This window comes from Oryx dammah, unplaced genomic scaffold (assembly GCF_014754425.2).
Source record: "Oryx dammah isolate SB20612 unplaced genomic scaffold, SCBI_Odam_1.1 HiC_scaffold_25, whole genome shotgun sequence".
NCBI lineage: Eukaryota > Metazoa > Chordata > Mammalia > Artiodactyla > Bovidae > Oryx > Oryx dammah.
In genome coordinates, this window is record NW_024070209.1 from 91,968,457 (window position 1) to 91,985,071 (window position 16,615).

At 46.1% G+C, this 16,615-nt stretch overlaps 1 protein-coding gene across 1 annotated transcript in view; it reads right to left on the reverse strand.

Moving 5' to 3' along the window:
• Positions 1–16,615, reverse strand: part of TTLL11 (tubulin tyrosine ligase like 11) — a 266,109-nt gene that overhangs the window by 148,305 nt on the left and 101,189 nt on the right. Inside the window, exons 5-6 of the mRNA XM_040225037.1 lie at positions 4,856–4,951; positions 3,993–4,108 (exon numbers count right to left, since the gene is read on the reverse strand). Coding sequence (XP_040080971.1) covers positions 3,993–4,108; positions 4,856–4,951 — 212 coding nt within the window. The remainder of the gene's footprint in view (positions 1–3,992; positions 4,109–4,855; positions 4,952–16,615) is intronic.

Consider the following 16,615-nt stretch of genomic DNA (forward strand, 5'->3'; position numbering starts at 1 on the left):
CCATCGAGTCAGTGATGCCATCCAGCCATCTCATCCTCTGTCGTCCCCTTCTCCTCCTGCCCCCAATCCCTCCCAGCATCAGAGTCTTTCCCAATGAGAATGTGCTAAATGCCACTGAACTGTATACGTTTGTATGGCTGATTTTATGTTGTGTGGATTTTACCTCCATATGTGTGTGCAGAAGTATATGAGGGTTCTAGAATCCTATCCCATCAATCGCCCTTCCCCCGCCCCTGCAGTGCCTCTGAAGACTCCTAGTAAGTAAATCAACAGAGTCATCAGATATTACAAAAAGTCATCATGGTTCAAAACAGCTCTCATATGACAGCTATTTTGTTCCTTCTGGGGCCAAAGGTATATTTTCTCCTAACCCAACAAATAAATTTGTCTGGGCGAGTGACATCATGCTACATGGAAACAAAATTTTCCATTGCAGTCAGCTCCAATGCCAAGTCTAGTTACAGTGGTCCAACAGCTTTGGTTTTAGGATATGTCATTGGTTTTAAACTCGAAAGTCTGCTTTAAGTATACCAGAAAAGAGCATGGTAAGCACTGTTTGTTTGTTCAAATTATAGTAGATAATTTTATTGGTGAGTAGTAAACTAAGCATTATTAAGTGCCTAGTATATAGTAAGGTGGCTCAGCGGTAAAGAATATGCCTGCAATGCAGGGGACGATGCAGGAGACTCGGGTTCAATCCCTGGGTGGGAAAGATCCCCTGGAGAAGGGAAAGGCAACCTACTCCAGTAGTCTTGCCTGGAGAATTCCATGGACAGAGGAGCCCTGGTGGGCTACAGTCCATGGGGTCACAAAGACATGGACACGACTGAGCATACACACACTATATACTAAGTCTTGCACATTGCTTCACTTAAACATCATTATCTCCATTTTATAGAAAAGGATACCGAGGCTCAGAATAGCTCTCCACATCTTCAACGTCAAGATTTGAATCTCAGTCTCTGCAGCTCAGGAGAAAGTTCTATCCACTATACCCACTCAGTAGGGTCACAGGTCCCTCTCCCCGTGGAAGGCATGAGGATTGCTCTCTGCCCCATCAAAATACTGACCCTAGCCTACATGCACCCCCCTACTCCTGGGGTGTGTGAAGATGAAGGACACACAGACACAGGTGTCTGAGACCCTTCCAAGGCCCCTTCTGCACCTTTCTAGCAGTTTAGAGCAGTTTAAGCCTTTTTGCTTCAGTCTGTGCAGGAAAAGTGAAAACTACCTTCAACAGTCTTGCTAGCAAAGTGTATTCAATGAATTGATGACACATCAAACTCTCTTTTGCTAAGGAGTTGAAGAGCAAGGCAAGGAAACTATTTGTTTTTTAAATATTTAGGTTGGATCCTATTCAAACACAAAAAACTCCAGCTTCTAAAGTTAACTTCTGGCCTAGAAGTCCTTGTGATGTCACTTCCTGCAGTTGGTGTGACCTGGTCCCAGATTTGAACACACAGTTTAACACTGCAACACTGTGCCTTAGCTATGGGCACAAATGTGGTACTTTTCCAAGTTATTCTGAAACATTTGGAATTGAGAATAATTTCAGCCTTTTGGTTTGTATCAAAGTGTTAGTCACTCAGTCGTGTCCAACTCTGTGATCCCATGGACTGTAGCCCGCCGCGCTCCTAAGTCCATGAAATTCTCCAGACAAGAATACTGGAGTGGGTTGCCATTTCATTCTCCTAGGGATCTTCCCTACCCAAGGATCGAACCCGGGTCTCCCTCATTGCAGGCAGATTCTTTACAGTCTGAGCCACCAGAAAAGCCCTTGGTCTGTATGGTAAAATTATCAAAATGCTGATAATAATTGCTTACATATAATGCACTTTACAGATTACAAAATGTTTTCATGGACAATCACTGCTCGTTTTTGTTTTTTTAAAAAAAGGTATAATTAAGGGAAAATATCAGTAAATGCCATTTAGCTATTAACATACACCCTTATATTGTAGGTAGGGAAAGAAAGGGTGAGATGAAAGCATTTTTTTATTAAGATTGAAGTCAGGTTCTTGAAACTCTAACTGTTCTTGGTTATCAGTTAGAAAGAAAAAGAAAAGTCAATGCCTTTTAAATTAAAAATGAGGTGCTGCTACTTATGACTTGATAAGTTGTAAAATGCCTTTCCCATCCCTCCCAGTGGTCCTGGGCCCATTTAAATTGCTTTTAACTTTTTGATCTGCAGCTCATATGGATCACATCGAATGCCAGGTGCTGGTGGGGGAAAAAAAAACCAAACAACTAGAACCAGAAAATGAAAGCTGATCATGTTTTGAGGCCATCTACTGTGAAATACAGCAGTCCCCTCTCCTCTCTTTCTGGTTTTTGGCGGCAGAGGTTAAGAAGGCTTAGGCCACACAATAGCCTTTGAACTTGTTCCCACCAAAGCAATCAGAGGGTTAATGTGTCAAGGTCCTCTAAAAATCTATCCCCTAGAGCCAGCCTGGCATGATAGCTGCCAAAATCTCCCTGCAGTGCAACCCAGTCACTCAAGGCCTAATCTCTACCAGTGAGATCAATAACCATTAGAAAGTAGATTTTTGAGAAATGAATTACATTGCAATGATTCTGACCAAACTGCAATTAATCCACTGCTTTTCCTCAAGGATGGCTAAAAAAGGCCCTGCATGTATATATGAGTAGACCCATTATCCAGCTGCCGTGAGCTGCTCCTGTGAGGGGTTCCACAGACCTGACCCGCCACCACTTTGAAGCCCCCTGTTGGTGGAGGCCACACCTGGTGGGATCGGCCCACGTGAATGACAGGTGAGCGTTCTCAGCTAGCCTTGCTGGCCTTGGATCCGTGCCTCACACAGCAAAGAATGCTCTGGGAGAGAACTCAGTCAAGAGGCACCATCCAGCCTGACTCGGAATATGACAAAGGCTCCTTCAGAATGACATTTCCTGCAGGGCAGCAGTGCCCAGCCTTGGCTGCGAGATAGACTTACCCAGGGAGCCTACACTGTTTCTGTGGTCAGGTCTCCAGCCCAGGCTGATTAAAAGCAGCATCTCTAGAAGTGGGGGTGCTTGCACTGGTATTTACGAGAGATCTCCAGATGGTTCTGATGTGCGGCCAAGAGGAGAAGTGCTATTGGAGGGTGATTCTGACGATCTTTGGGCTTGAGCCCAGTTGGTGACCGGCAGCAGTAAGAGGAGCCGGTGAGGCACCACTTGCTCAGGGAAGTCAGGGTTCCTCACCTTCCTAAACCACAGCTGACAAACGCTTTCCTTGTCTGGGGGGTGTTGGGGTCCAACTGATATGTCAGGAGCACCAGGAGCGCTTTGGTTTTTCTGCCTAAAACAGGCACAATGATATTTACTTAACCCTCACTTTGCAAAAGCCAGGAATTTGGTGAAAACAAAACCAACAAAATACCCAAGTGATATTCCATGATTCCATGGAGGGAGGGGCTGGGCACATACTCCCATCAATATTCCAGTTAGATGTTACTGGGTGGGTGGGATGAACAGGTATTATAAGGTTGTAAATATTATAGAACTGCCACAGGTTTGACAATTGGTTCTGCAGATTTTGAAACAAAAAATTTACATTGCAAGAGAGTTAACATCATGAAGAAAATTAAAAGAAAGCGATCCTTACTACACACGTCCAACTTACCTGTGGCCCCATTCTCTAGCATTTTGTACTCTTTGCCTATGTTTGAGAGTGTCACAGAGAAGCACCACGTGGACAATGGTGAGGGAGGGGAGATTCTGTCACTGGGGGAGAGTGGGTTTTCAGAAAGACTTTCCAGACTCAGATAACGATTGGCTAAAAATTCATCTGCTGAACTGCAAGTGTCTCCATCTCTTGACTCTGAGTCACTGTATCTGGAGGGCGATACTCATAGATGAAAATATGATTTATTAGATTGTTAAAGGTATAAATCTCACTCACGATGCTAACATGTTTTGAGAACTTGGCTTACCTGCTTAGGACATGGGAAGCGGAATTGATAGAAATAAATGATATAAAAAATACTTACTGGCTCTCTCTTTTCTTTTTAAGTGGGTCCATGAGACGCAGAGTGTCTCTGATCACGGCCACTTTCACTTCTTCATCGACAAGACTGGGGACATTCTCAAATACCCCTGGAGAGAGCTTGAAGGGTAAGGATTCCATGTTATGGTAGAGACAGTGATTCAGCACCAGCTGACTACAAGCACAGCCCCAGTGATTGTACTGTGAGACTTGTTTAAAGGCTCCCTTCAGTCTACCTTTAAAATGTCAGTTTCCTTTTACAAATCAACAAAATACACGAAGGGGGAAAAAGAGCACTGGGTTTTTCTCATTATCAAAATGATATATGCTCATTGTAGAATATTTGAAAATATGGAAGAGGTGAAGAAAAGAACCTTCATAATCCACCCCCACCCAAAACCCAGGATTAATAGTCGGTGTATTTCCTTCCAGTCTTTTTTAATGTACTCTTAAGTGGGGGGTAGGGGGCAGGTGGAGGGAGATAAGCACTGCTCAATGTACTATTTATCTTAGGGACTCAAGCATGTCGACATGGCTAAATCATATTCATAGAATTTCAATTAGTTCATCTCCTGAGGCTAACTAATTAGTTCATGTCAAAACTGATGGAAAGGCTCAGCTGCTTCTCCATTTGCAGATCTTCAGAACTGGAGAAGGGCACGCGGGGTAGTCACCATAGGTTGGATAGGTCTTATATTAATAGACGAAGTTCTGAGCTCAACAAAACTGAAGTTATTTAGGCAGGAACAGAACTTGGCCGGGCAAATCTGACAGTGTCAAATCTTGTTTAGCCAAGGGAGCAGCGAGAGGAGTGGGACCGTTCAGTTTGCCTGGTACTATATTCAATGAGATACTCAAAATACTTACTTCTTGCTCGTGTTCAATTCTCATGCTGGGATTTGCATTTACTTCGAGTAGTATAGGCTTCAGATTTTTCATGAGAAGAATGTCAAAGCCTAAAATCTGGATAAACATAATTCAGAATTAGTTACAGTGTCTTTTCAGGAATTGGGTACTGTATTAGGGGTAGTAAGGTGAAAGTAAATTCCACCTCCGTCCCCAACCTGGGCCTTGACCCTGGCTTCACTCATCCATAGCCCCTCTTCCTCTGGATGGACTTGTCAGGCCAAATGGACAGCAGAAAATTTTATAGGGGCCTTGGTAATGAGATAAGGTCCCATGGTTCATTTCAGCACCATCGGTGTCATCTGAAGGGCTGTAAGATGATGACCTCGCTCTTCTTTAACAGGTTTTTTATTATGTTAAGGATCAGTAATTGTCCATCAATTTCTCTCTCTCCTTCTGTTATCCTCTTTTAAGTTGCGTCTTAGCTGGATCTCTAAAAAACCCGTGACTATGTTTCTTAACCTCGGGTATATATCAGCATCACTTAGGGACCCCTTTTAAAACCACTGCTCATCCCTAGCCCACACCTATGAGTCAGAGTCTTTCAGGGTGGAACACAACCAGTGTATTTTCAGTAACAAATACCCTGGATAATTCTGATGGACCCTCCTACCCAAGAAGAAGGGAATATTTATTGGGTGCCCACTAGGCACCAATTATTCACAATCTCAATTCATTCTCACAACAGCATACTTGAAGTAGGGATCATGCCCTGCATTTCACAGAAGCAGAATGTGAGTCTTGGAAAGGCCAGTGGGTTTCCCTGAGATTGCTCCTCTCATAAAGGACAGAGCTGGATTTCAGAACTGCAGAACTGCTATGCAGTTTGTGGGACCCGGTGCAAGATAGAAATGCAGTGTTCAAAAAGTATTAACAAATTTTATGATGCTGAAACAGAGCATTAAACCAAGCATGGAGCCCTTTGGAGTGTGGGGCCCTCTGTGATGGCACAGCCCATATGCCCCTGGAGCCAGCCTGCACCCATAGCCAGCTTTAGCACCCTTGCCAACCAGCCAACCGCCCGCTCTTGAACCTGGCGTTCTGCCTCAGGTGTGGCTTTGTCTTCCGGACTCTTTCAACTCCTCAGGAGTCCCCTGCTTGGGGTATAAGTCACCCTGTGCATTTCATTCCCTAGCCCTGAAACAGCCCTTTATCTAGATAACATCTCCTCACCCTTGAGATCGCAGTTTCTAATTGAATTCAGATGTGGACTATGAGGATGCCAGATTCTCGGGAGGACTGTCGTTATCTCTCTAGGAGGTGATAAGGTAGAAGAAAACTCCTAATATGAGTGATACCATCCCACAGCTTCAAAAAGTAACATGGAGAATAAAGGAGGGGAGAGAACAAAGATACAGCTGCATCGCCTCCTCTGTGGACTCAAGAAGAAAATATGAGGGGAAATCCATTTACTTGTCTATCTAGAATATGCATTAGTTAAATGATCATTATTAAAGTGTAGCTTCATCCTTATTAATGAACTCAGAGCCCGAATGACCATTTGGGGGTGGGGGGCAGGGCACGTAATTCAAATGAGGTTATTCTTCAAGAAAGGACAATAAGGATGAAAAGCTGGGAAAAGTCATCCTCACTCTATTTTTCTTTTCCTGGTCATAAGAAGAAAGGAATGGAAATTCAGTAGAAAATGTTACATGTATTATAGATCTGCTTAATAATATATGACAAGTGGATATGAGTAATGAGGCCTGTAAGAGACTCTGGTGACATCATCAGTCTAACTTCAGACCTGGTCTGAGACCTGATGTTGATGAGCCTACAGAGAACAATGGGAGGCAGTGTCAACGTTTATCATCCCGAGTCACGGATGCTTACTTTTTGCTACATCTTAGAAGCTTGGACTTGTCCTTTCTCAGCCTGGTGGATTCGTCTCAGCTCAGTGCACAGGGATTTCCTGAATCCACAGCTATGGGAAAGCTGGAGAACAGGAGTGGCAAAACTTCACCAACCATAGGGACCTGCACCCAGCAGTAGCATAGAACTTTCCAGGGCCTAAACTTTGGCACGTGTAGTTGACTGTGTTGAGTCTTGTGCAGGAGTGCTTTGGAGCCAGACTTGGGCTTCAATCCAGTTCAGTCTCTCATATTTGCTACACAACTCTAGGCCTCTGTGAGCCTCACATAACTCATCTGAAAAAAATGGACACAACAACAGCTACCTTGCAGGGTAGTTGACAATGGAAACAAAAAAAGCCCCTAGAGTTATGCTCATCTTAAAGAAAGTACTCAGTATACGCTGGCTCCCTTTCTGGTTTCCTACTGATCCCATCAATAAGAAGTGGCATTATTAGCTTTGGAGTCCAGAAGAACTCATTTCAAATCTTACTTCTGCCTTCAACTGTGTTCAACTGCCTTCAACTACCGGCAAGTGACTTAACAGCTCCAAGCCCCAGTTTCCTCATCTGTAAAATGGGCATAAGAATAGTGCCTACCTTAGTCTATTCATTCGTTAAATACTGAATGCCTCCTGTGCCCTGGAGGCTCTTCCAAGCTTCCGGAAATACAGGAGTGGACTAGACAAAGTCCTTACCCTCATGGAGCTTACACCTGAGTTGGGGAGACAGGAGCAAGTAAAGATAATGGGATGTAAAATGTTTTGCATGGTATTTGACACAGAGTATTTAATGAAAGTCATCTTTATAGTTCTTCACCAGTTCAAGGAAAGATGAATTTTCCCCAAAAGTTTAATGAAAAATGCAGCAGCAGTGGATCTCAAGAAACAGAATCACAAAACTTGGAGGAGCTGAGTTGGTCTTTTTATAAGATCCCAGAATGTCAGATCTTGCAGAAAATCAGGAATTTATTTGGTTCAGTGCTTTTCAATATGAGATTATTTTGAGGGGAAAGCACTGGGGAGACCAGATCAGATCAACTTTTATCTTTTTTACATCCTGGGGTTCCCATGGGAAAAGTATATATTTATATCTACACATCTATCTATACTAAATTAGTAGTATATATACATATATACCATATATGTATGTACCCTATATGTATTATACCATATTCCCTTGTGGCTTAGTGGTAAAGAATCTGCCTGAAATACAGGAGACCTGAGTTCAGGCCCTGGGTTGGGAAGATCTCCTGGAGAAGGAAATGGCAACCCACTTCAGTATTCTTGCCTGCCCTCTCTTCAGGGCCCAGAACTACACATCCATCTGCATCCAGAGTAGTCGCAATTTGGAGATCCCACACCACTCACATTCAACATAACCAAACTCACTATCTGTGATCGGCAGACTCTAAGACAGTCCCAATGATACCACCTCCTGTATTCATACCTTCTTGTAAGCCCCTTTCCCTGAGAGTGGGCTGCACCTAGTAATGTTTTTCTAACAAACAAAACAGGGCAGAAATGATGGGATATCATTTCAAATATTAGGTTATATAAAAAGACTGCGGCTTGCATCTTGAGATGCATTCTCTTACTCTCTTGTGCCTTCAACACTAAGGGAAGCCAGCTTCCGTGTTGTGAGCTGCTGGATGGAGAGGCTGAGATGGCCTCTGGAACTGATGTCCCAGCCGATAGCAAGGCGGACGTGAGGCCTGCCAATAGCCATGTGAGTAAGCTGGGGAGGGGACCTTTCCCCCGTAGCTTCAAGAGGACTGCAATCCTAGACAATATATTAACTGTAGCCTGTGACGGACTTCGAACCAGCAGCAGTCAGCCAAAAATCTCTCCTCCCTTCACATCTAGCTGCTCACAGGCTCTGTACATTCTACCTCCAAAACAGCTTTATAGACCTGGCCCAATCTCCCTGTTCCTAGTCTAGATCAAACACGCACCATCTTTCACCTGGACTACTTTAATACCTTCCCCCATTCATTTCCCTGCTCTCAAACTTACCCCTCTAATCACCTGGCACAAAGGGCTACCAGAGTAATTTTTCTAAAATGCAAATAAAATGTCAGGAACCCTCCACCTAAAATCCTGGCTTACAGGAGGAAGCCCAAGTTCCAGAGCATGCCCTGCAAATTCCTCTGTGACCAGCATCTGTGTCAAACTCTAGCTTCGTTTTCTTCGACTCAACGCTGCACGTCTTGGGCTCTAATTGTGCTGAACTGTTAGGAATTCTGGGCTTCCCAAGTGGTGAAGAATCTGTCTGCCAACTCAGGCGACTCTAGTTCAGTCCCTGGGTTGGGAAGATGCCCTGGAGAAGGAAATGGCAACCCACTCCAGTATTCTTGCCTGGGAAATCCCTTGACAAAGGAGCTTGGCAGGTACAGTCCACAGGACTGCAAAAGAGCTGGATGTGACTTAGCAAATAAACAACAGATTAGTAGTTCTAGAATGCTCTCCTGCTCTCTGCCCTTATACTCTTCTACTTGGAAGACAACTTTATTTATCAAATATCTACTGAGCAGCTACCAAATGCTACTTAGTATTCCAGGCACTGGGGATAAAGCAGTGAAGAAGACAAGGTTTGTTTTAACTCCTGCCCTCTTGGAGCTTACATTCTAGAAGAAAGATCACAAGCAAGTAAATATCTATGACCAGGTAAGAACACAGAGTGTGCACAGTGGATGGAGGGAAGGGCTTGGAGGTCAGGAAAGGCCTGGGATTTGTGACATTTGTTATCCTGTTGTCTTCTGGTTTGCACCGTTTCTGATGAGAGGTTTTCAATTATCCTTCATCCCTCTGAACATAATGTGTCTTCTCTCTCTAGCTGCTTTTAAAATTTTCTTATTGTCACTGATTTGACTTTGATAAGCCTTGGGGGGTGTGTGTGTGTACACATTATTCTATGTGTGGCCATTTCTTCAAATATTTTTCTGTGTCTTCCTTGTCTCCTCTGCTCAGGAAACTCCCAATTACACAGATGTTAGACCATCTGATATTGTACCATAGGTAACTGAGGGTCTGTTCATTTATTTTTCCTGTCACTTTCCTCTCTGTGTTTCATTTTGAATAAATTCTATTGCTATGTCTTCAAGTTTGCTGATCATCTCTTCTACAGTATCTAATTTGCTGTTAATTCTAATCCAGTGAAATTTTCAATACGGATATTGCAGTTTCTTCCATTTGGTTCCTAGAAGTTCCATTTGGTTCTTTTTCATAGCTTCATTTCTCTCTATAGTAAACTATTTTCCTTTAAACTTTTGTACATAGTTGTAGTAGCTGTTTTAACATCCTTTTTCTATCAGTTTCATTATTTCTAATATTTATGGGACTGTTCCTATTGATTTCCCCCCTAGGTATAGGTTACCTTTTCCTGCCTTGGGGAATATCTAGTGGCTTTTTATTGGATACTGGACATTTAATGCTCAGTATCTGGATTTTGTCTTCTTTTTAAAAAGTGTGAAGTTTTTAAGCCAGACCACCTTACCTGCCTCCTGAGAAACCTGTATGCAGGTCAAGAAGCAACAGCTAGAACCAGACGTGGACCAACAGACTGGTTCCAAATTGGGAAAGGAATATGTCAAGGCTGCATATTGTCACCCTGCTTATTTAAATTATATGCAGAGTACATCATATGAAATGCCAGGCTGGAGGAAGCACAAGCTGGAATCAAGATTGCCAGGAGAAATATCAATAACCTCAGATATGGAGATGACACCACTCTTATGACAGAAAGCGAAGAAGAACTAAAGAGCCTCTTGATAAAAGTGAAAGAGGAGAGTGAAAAAGTTGGCTTAAAACTCAACATTCAGAAAACTAAGATCCTGGCATCCGGTCCCATCACTTCATGGCAAATAGATGGAGAAACAATTGAAACAGTCACAGACTTTATTTTCTTGGGCTCCAAAATCACTGCAGATGGTGACTGCAGCCATGAAATTAAAAGATGCTTGCTCCTTGGAAGAAAAGCTATGACCAACCTAGATAGCATATTAAAAAGCAGAGACATTACTTTGCCAACAAAGATCCATCTAGTCAAAGTCATGGTTTTTCCAGTAGTCATGTATGGATGTGAGAATTGGACCATAAAGAAAGCTGAGCACCAAAGAACTGATGCTTTTGAACTGCAGTGTTGGAGAAGACTCTTGAGAATTCCTTGGACTGCAAGGAATCAAACCAGTCAATCCTAAAGGAAATCAGTCTTGAATATTCATTGGAAGGACTGATGCTGAAGCTGAAACTCTAATACTTTGGCCACCTGATGCAAAGAATTGACTCATTTGAAAAGACCCTGATGCTGGGAAAGATCGAAGGCAGGAGGAGAAGGGGACAACAGAGGATGAGATGGTTGGATGGCATCACCAACTCAATGGACATGAGTCTGACCAAGCTCTGGGAGTTGGTGATGGACAGGGAAGCCTGGCGTGCTGCAGTCCAGGGGGGGCGGGTCACAAAGAGTCGGACACAACTGAGCGACTGAACCGAACTGAAATTTTTAGGCAGTCAGTTATTTGCTGATTACGTTGATACCTTCCAGGCCTATTATTTAAGCTTTACTAACCCACTCCAGTGTTCTTGCCTGGAGAATCTCAGGGATGGTGGAGCCTGGTGGGCTGCTGTCTATGGGGTCACACAGAGTCGGACCTGACTGAAGTGACTTAGCAGCAACAGCAGCAGGTTGAGTCTAGAGTAACTTTCATCCCAGGGAAGACTCAATCCATTAGGACAGAACTTCTCTGCAGTCTCCCTTGAATGTGTCCAGTAACCACCAAGCACTCTCCACACTGACTCTTTGGAGCTTGGACATCTCCCTGCTCTGTGTGAGCTCTGGTTCATCTTCTCAGTTCCCTGGTCATTCTTTGCCCAACTCTGTGGATTAACCCTCCACATATGAATAGCCCAGCACTCAGCAAAGGTGTACAGGGATTCCCATGCAGGTTCCTGCAGCTCTTTTCCTGCTTGGGTGCCTCCTTTAAAGAACTCTGCCCACAGAATTCCAGCCACCTTGGCATTACTAAATGTTTATCTCCATCTCCTCGACTCACTGAGGTCACAGGGCTCTGTTTAGGTGCCCCCCACCCCCACCCATGTCTTGGAGAGTGCCCTCAGACAGAAAGCTGAGGCAACTGTAGACGCTTCTCAGCTTTTGTTCCCCACTTTCCTTGGGGATTACGATGCCGAGCTGTCTGTGGTGCAAAATCTGAAAACACTTCTTTCGTGTACTTTGTCTGGTATTCTAGTTGTTTTCAAAAGAAGGTTAAGTCCAGTCTTTGTTACTCCATCATGACCAGAAGCCAAAGACTCAGGAGGTGATGTATGAACAGGGACTGAGTGAAGTGAGCAAATAAGTCATTTGAAGAGCTGAAGAAGAGCGTCCCAAGCAGAAGGAACGGCAAGAACATAGGCCACTTCTGACGAACAGCAAGGAGTGAGAGGGAGGGAGACAGGAGATGATGAGGTCAGACAGAATGGCAAGGGATAGATCATGTAGCATCTTGCAAGCCATGGTAAGGAGCCAGGATTTTAAGTGCAATGAGAAAGCCATTGGAGGCTTTACACAGGGAAGTAATTTAATCTGACATGTTTTAAAAGAATCACTTTAGCTACAGTGAGAAAAATAGGCTCCAAGCAGCCAGGGTGGGAAAACGAACATCAATTAGGAGGCGATCGCAGTGATACAAGTACAGGATGACGGCTGTCTGGACTGGGATGGAAGCAGAGGCGTTGGTTGGAAGTCACACTGGGATTTCCCTGGTGGTCCAGTGGCTAAGACTCCACACTTCCAACGCGGGGACTGCAGACAAGCTGCCTCGTCTGTGTTCTCCCATAATCCTGCACACGTCCCCCCACGGTGCTCACGACCCCCACGTGGCACTGTTCCCCACCACACCGCGCACCTCTTAGGGGCAGGACTGCAACCTCACCCACACCACACGCCCACAGCTAGCTCAGGGCTTGTGTCAGTGGGTGGCCAGCATATGTGTCTTACAAAAGGGAAAAAAAAAAAAAAGCTTTCATGTCAAAAGTGGTCGAGGAAGGCTTTATGGAGAAGATGGGATTCCAGCTATACCTTGCCAGCACTAGATTTTGCAAGAGAGGGAGAAGAGAGCGTGGCAGAAGAGGGGAGAGCGTGGCAGAAGGGGCCAAGCCAGGAAAGAACAAAAGGGCAGAATGGGGGAAACACAGAGGATGTCCAAGAGACAGGAGTCAGCTGTGTTTGGCAGACTCGCGTGGATCTGGGAGGAACGGGGAAGCGAGGCTGGGGCCAGGCTGGGAGGCAGCAGGGGTCAGGACCTGTTTCTCAAACTGTGCTCCTTGGAACACCAGTGTTCCATTAAGTTGGAAATGTGACTTGCTTCCTGGTTTCCCCCTAAGTTCAAGGCACTTCTTCGTAGACCAGTTTAAGAACAACTGTCATGACTGATAGCAAATGAAATGACCTTATTTATTAAGTGATTGCCACCGCTGGGTACTTTTCAACACAGTTTTCTCTCACTCAGTCTCACAACAACTCTGTGAGGCAGGAACCAATATTCTATTTGCAGATAAGGAAACTGAGGCAGAGAAAGGTTAACTTGCCAAGCTCTCCAGCTAGAGCTGCTGGAAGCAGGAGCTGGGGTTAGCTCAAATCCAGGGCGTCTGAGAACTAAACTCAAGCCCATGTGTGAGTGCTGGGCTATTCCTTCCCCTCCTTCCTGAGGGGTGTCTGGGGCTGATGGTGGGGAAATCAGAAGAGCAAAGAAGGGAGAGAAGAAGCACCTTAGCACTCACAGAAGGTGCCTCCTCCAGACACCGAAGGGAAAGGATCACAGCCAAGGAGAGAAGTGGACCAGAGCGAGAGGAAGACAGAAACCCAGCTGCGGAACTGGGATAGAAAAGTTCACGAAAGCTGAGCTAGAAAGCTCTCCCCTGTGTGTGCATTTCTGCCACATGAATCGTCTAGACCCAGACGGGCCTGACTCTGTAAGCCAGGGTCACAGAGCTGCCCTCCAGAAGACTGACAGGGGGAAATGTTGCTGGGGGCTGTCTGGGCAATGACAGGGGGACAGGCCAGAATGACAGGGCAGCCACGTTCCTAGGCAACAGATTACAGGAAAGCTGCCCACAGCCCAGCCACGCCAGCCCCTGCTCTGGGCCTCACAATTTCCCAAGTAGTTATTGTGGCTGTGATTGGAAAGGGGTCACAGTCACATGTTTAGGATAAATGTAATTTTGTTGGCTTAGAGTGTATGTTCTGGAATGCTGCATTCTGGGCCAGGCCTGGCTACAAGCAAAACGGGCATCCATGACAAAGAAAAAATGTATTATATATGCACAAAACGTTATAGTTTGCAAAGCCCTTTATCATCTTGATCTCATGTGAGTTAGCTGACAGCCCTGTGATGTAGGTGAGGAAACGGAGGCACAGAAAAGTCAAGCGGCTTATATAACGTCACACAGCAAGTCAATCTCAGAACCATGTGTTGTCCCCAAAGCTTTGGGTTCCAAGTTAGTTCAGGTGTTTGAGACCTAAACTAACAAGTGTTTCAACAAGTGATAAGGATAAAGAAAGCAAGAGAGGACTCCAAGGAGAAAAAGATACTATTTTCTCAATCACTGTGAGTCTGAAACGTACGTTAAAACAGATTTCAAGTATCTAATGCTTTGTGGGCTTCCCTGGCAGCTCAGTGGGTAACGAACCCTCATGCAATTCAGGAGATGTGGGTTCAATCCCTGGATCGGGAAGATCCCCTGGAGAAGGAAATGGCAATTCACCCCAGTATTCTTGCCTGGAGAATCCCATGGACAGAGGAGCCTGATGGGCTACAGTCCCTGGGGTTGTAAGAGTTGGACACGACTGAGCAGCTAAACCACCACAATGCTTTATACCACATCAAAGGATTTCCCCTCATTCCTTCACACTGCTCCCAAGATGGCAGGTAAGGAGGAGAGTGTAGGTGATTCACAGAGAAAGAAACAGAAGCTCGGGGTGGCGAGGAAACGTGCCCATGGGGCCCCCAAGCCGGGAAGAGGATGAACTCCTCCTGGAGGGTTGCTTCCGGCCCTGTGCTCCTCTCCCGACCCCAGGCCTGGCAGCACTCAGCGTGGTCGAGCAGTGGAAAACGCTTACGGGCCTGTGGTTCCATGTGCCAGCTGTGCTCTGTCCAAACCAGCGGCTCCCTCTCTGTCTGCCCTCCAGCTGGGGCCCTGGTTCCACCCCATGGCTGCCCCATGCTGCTGGTCCACAGCAAGACAGGCAGAAAAACCACGGCCCTGGCCCTCCACCCTGCACCCTCGCTGTGCCAGGGCTCTGCGGCTTGGCCACGCACAAGGGCCCACATGACGCTCCCGGAATAGCTGTCACTGTCGAACAGATGTGACCACGCAGTCCCCTGGGATGACCCCTGGATGCCTCCACGTTGCAACTCTCTCCTTCTCCCTAACCTTCCAGTGGTTCAAGCCAGGATTTGTTTCCTCTGGTCCTGCCTCTAAGTGGTGCCCACTTCCCCTTTCTAATGCCGTAAGCCTGAAGGCTGAGCTGGACATCCTGCCTGGGGTCCAAAGGCTGAGGTCCAAGTGCCTAAAGACAGATTTTGGATGACAATTACCTCCACCACCACCACCCCCAAAACTGACCACTGCCTGAATGCCCCGCCAAAGGCTTCCACCGGCCTTCCCGGAAAGCCTGCTGACTGGCTCCCACTACCAGGGTAGCCTCTCTGGATCTGGGGCTGTATCCTGGGGCCAGCCTCCTCTCCTGCTTCCGAACGAGCATCCTCTCCCTCAGAGATGCCACCCCGCTGCTTCCCCCTCCCCCTTCCTGTTCCATGCTACCTACCTGTGTCTCTCCTGCCACAGCCTTTAAAGGACTAGAAACTCAAACATTCATTGATAGAAGAACCAATGAACAAACCGTGCGTATTTACAATGGGATGTACAGCCGAGCAAATGAAACGAAACCAACGACCTACCTCCATGCAGAGCAGAAAAGAAAGTGGCAGAAGACTATGTACATGATTGCAGTGTTTTTATGATGCTCAGAAACAAGCAAAACGATATATTCCTTAGGGATATATTCGCATATAATAAAAGTATTTTTTTTTTAAGCAAGGAAATGATAATGAGAACATTCAGGACGATGGTTACCTCGGGGTAAGGACGGGATCAGGGAGCGGCACTATAACTGGGGACCTTGGGTTGGGAGGCAGATTGGAGACGATGGTTTCGTGCTTCTGCTTCACAGCTTACACACATGTTCCACGTATTCTTTCTTATATACTAACTGCTTCAAGATTAGATCGAGGGGGTCCCAGAGGTGGTATTTCGTATCATCTGCTCCCTACCCCGATTTACCTGCAGGAAACTGTCTGTCCACCAAGCGCCTGGACTCCGGGTCCCCCCTACCACCTTCACGGCTGAATAACCTGGAAGGATGTGCCACCCCCGTGTCCATCTCCTCCCCGCCCACTGGCTGGCCCAGTGCTCCACACATCACCCTGTCCCTTACTGAATGGCAGTGCCCAGGGGAGTCTTCTCGGGCCTCTGCTCACCCCGCAGCGTCTCACAGCCCCATGACCATCTGAACATTGTTGCTCCCCATCTCTCTCCCGCCCAGCCCTCTCGCTCCTGTACTCCGGGATCAGAGGGCCAATGTCCCCCTAACCTCCCCACTTGGATGTCACACAGGCCTTTCAAAGCCAAGTTCAAGTCCAACTCCTGACCCCTGCCCACAAGCCTGGCCCCCCTCCGGTGGCTTCTCTCCATCCATCCAAGCACCTAAGCCAGCTGGAAGTCGGTCTGGGTTCTCCGCCTCTTCCCCACCACGGTCTCTCCACTGTCCCACAGCCCCAGCCAATCACCACGTCTGGTTGTTTGACCCTTTCC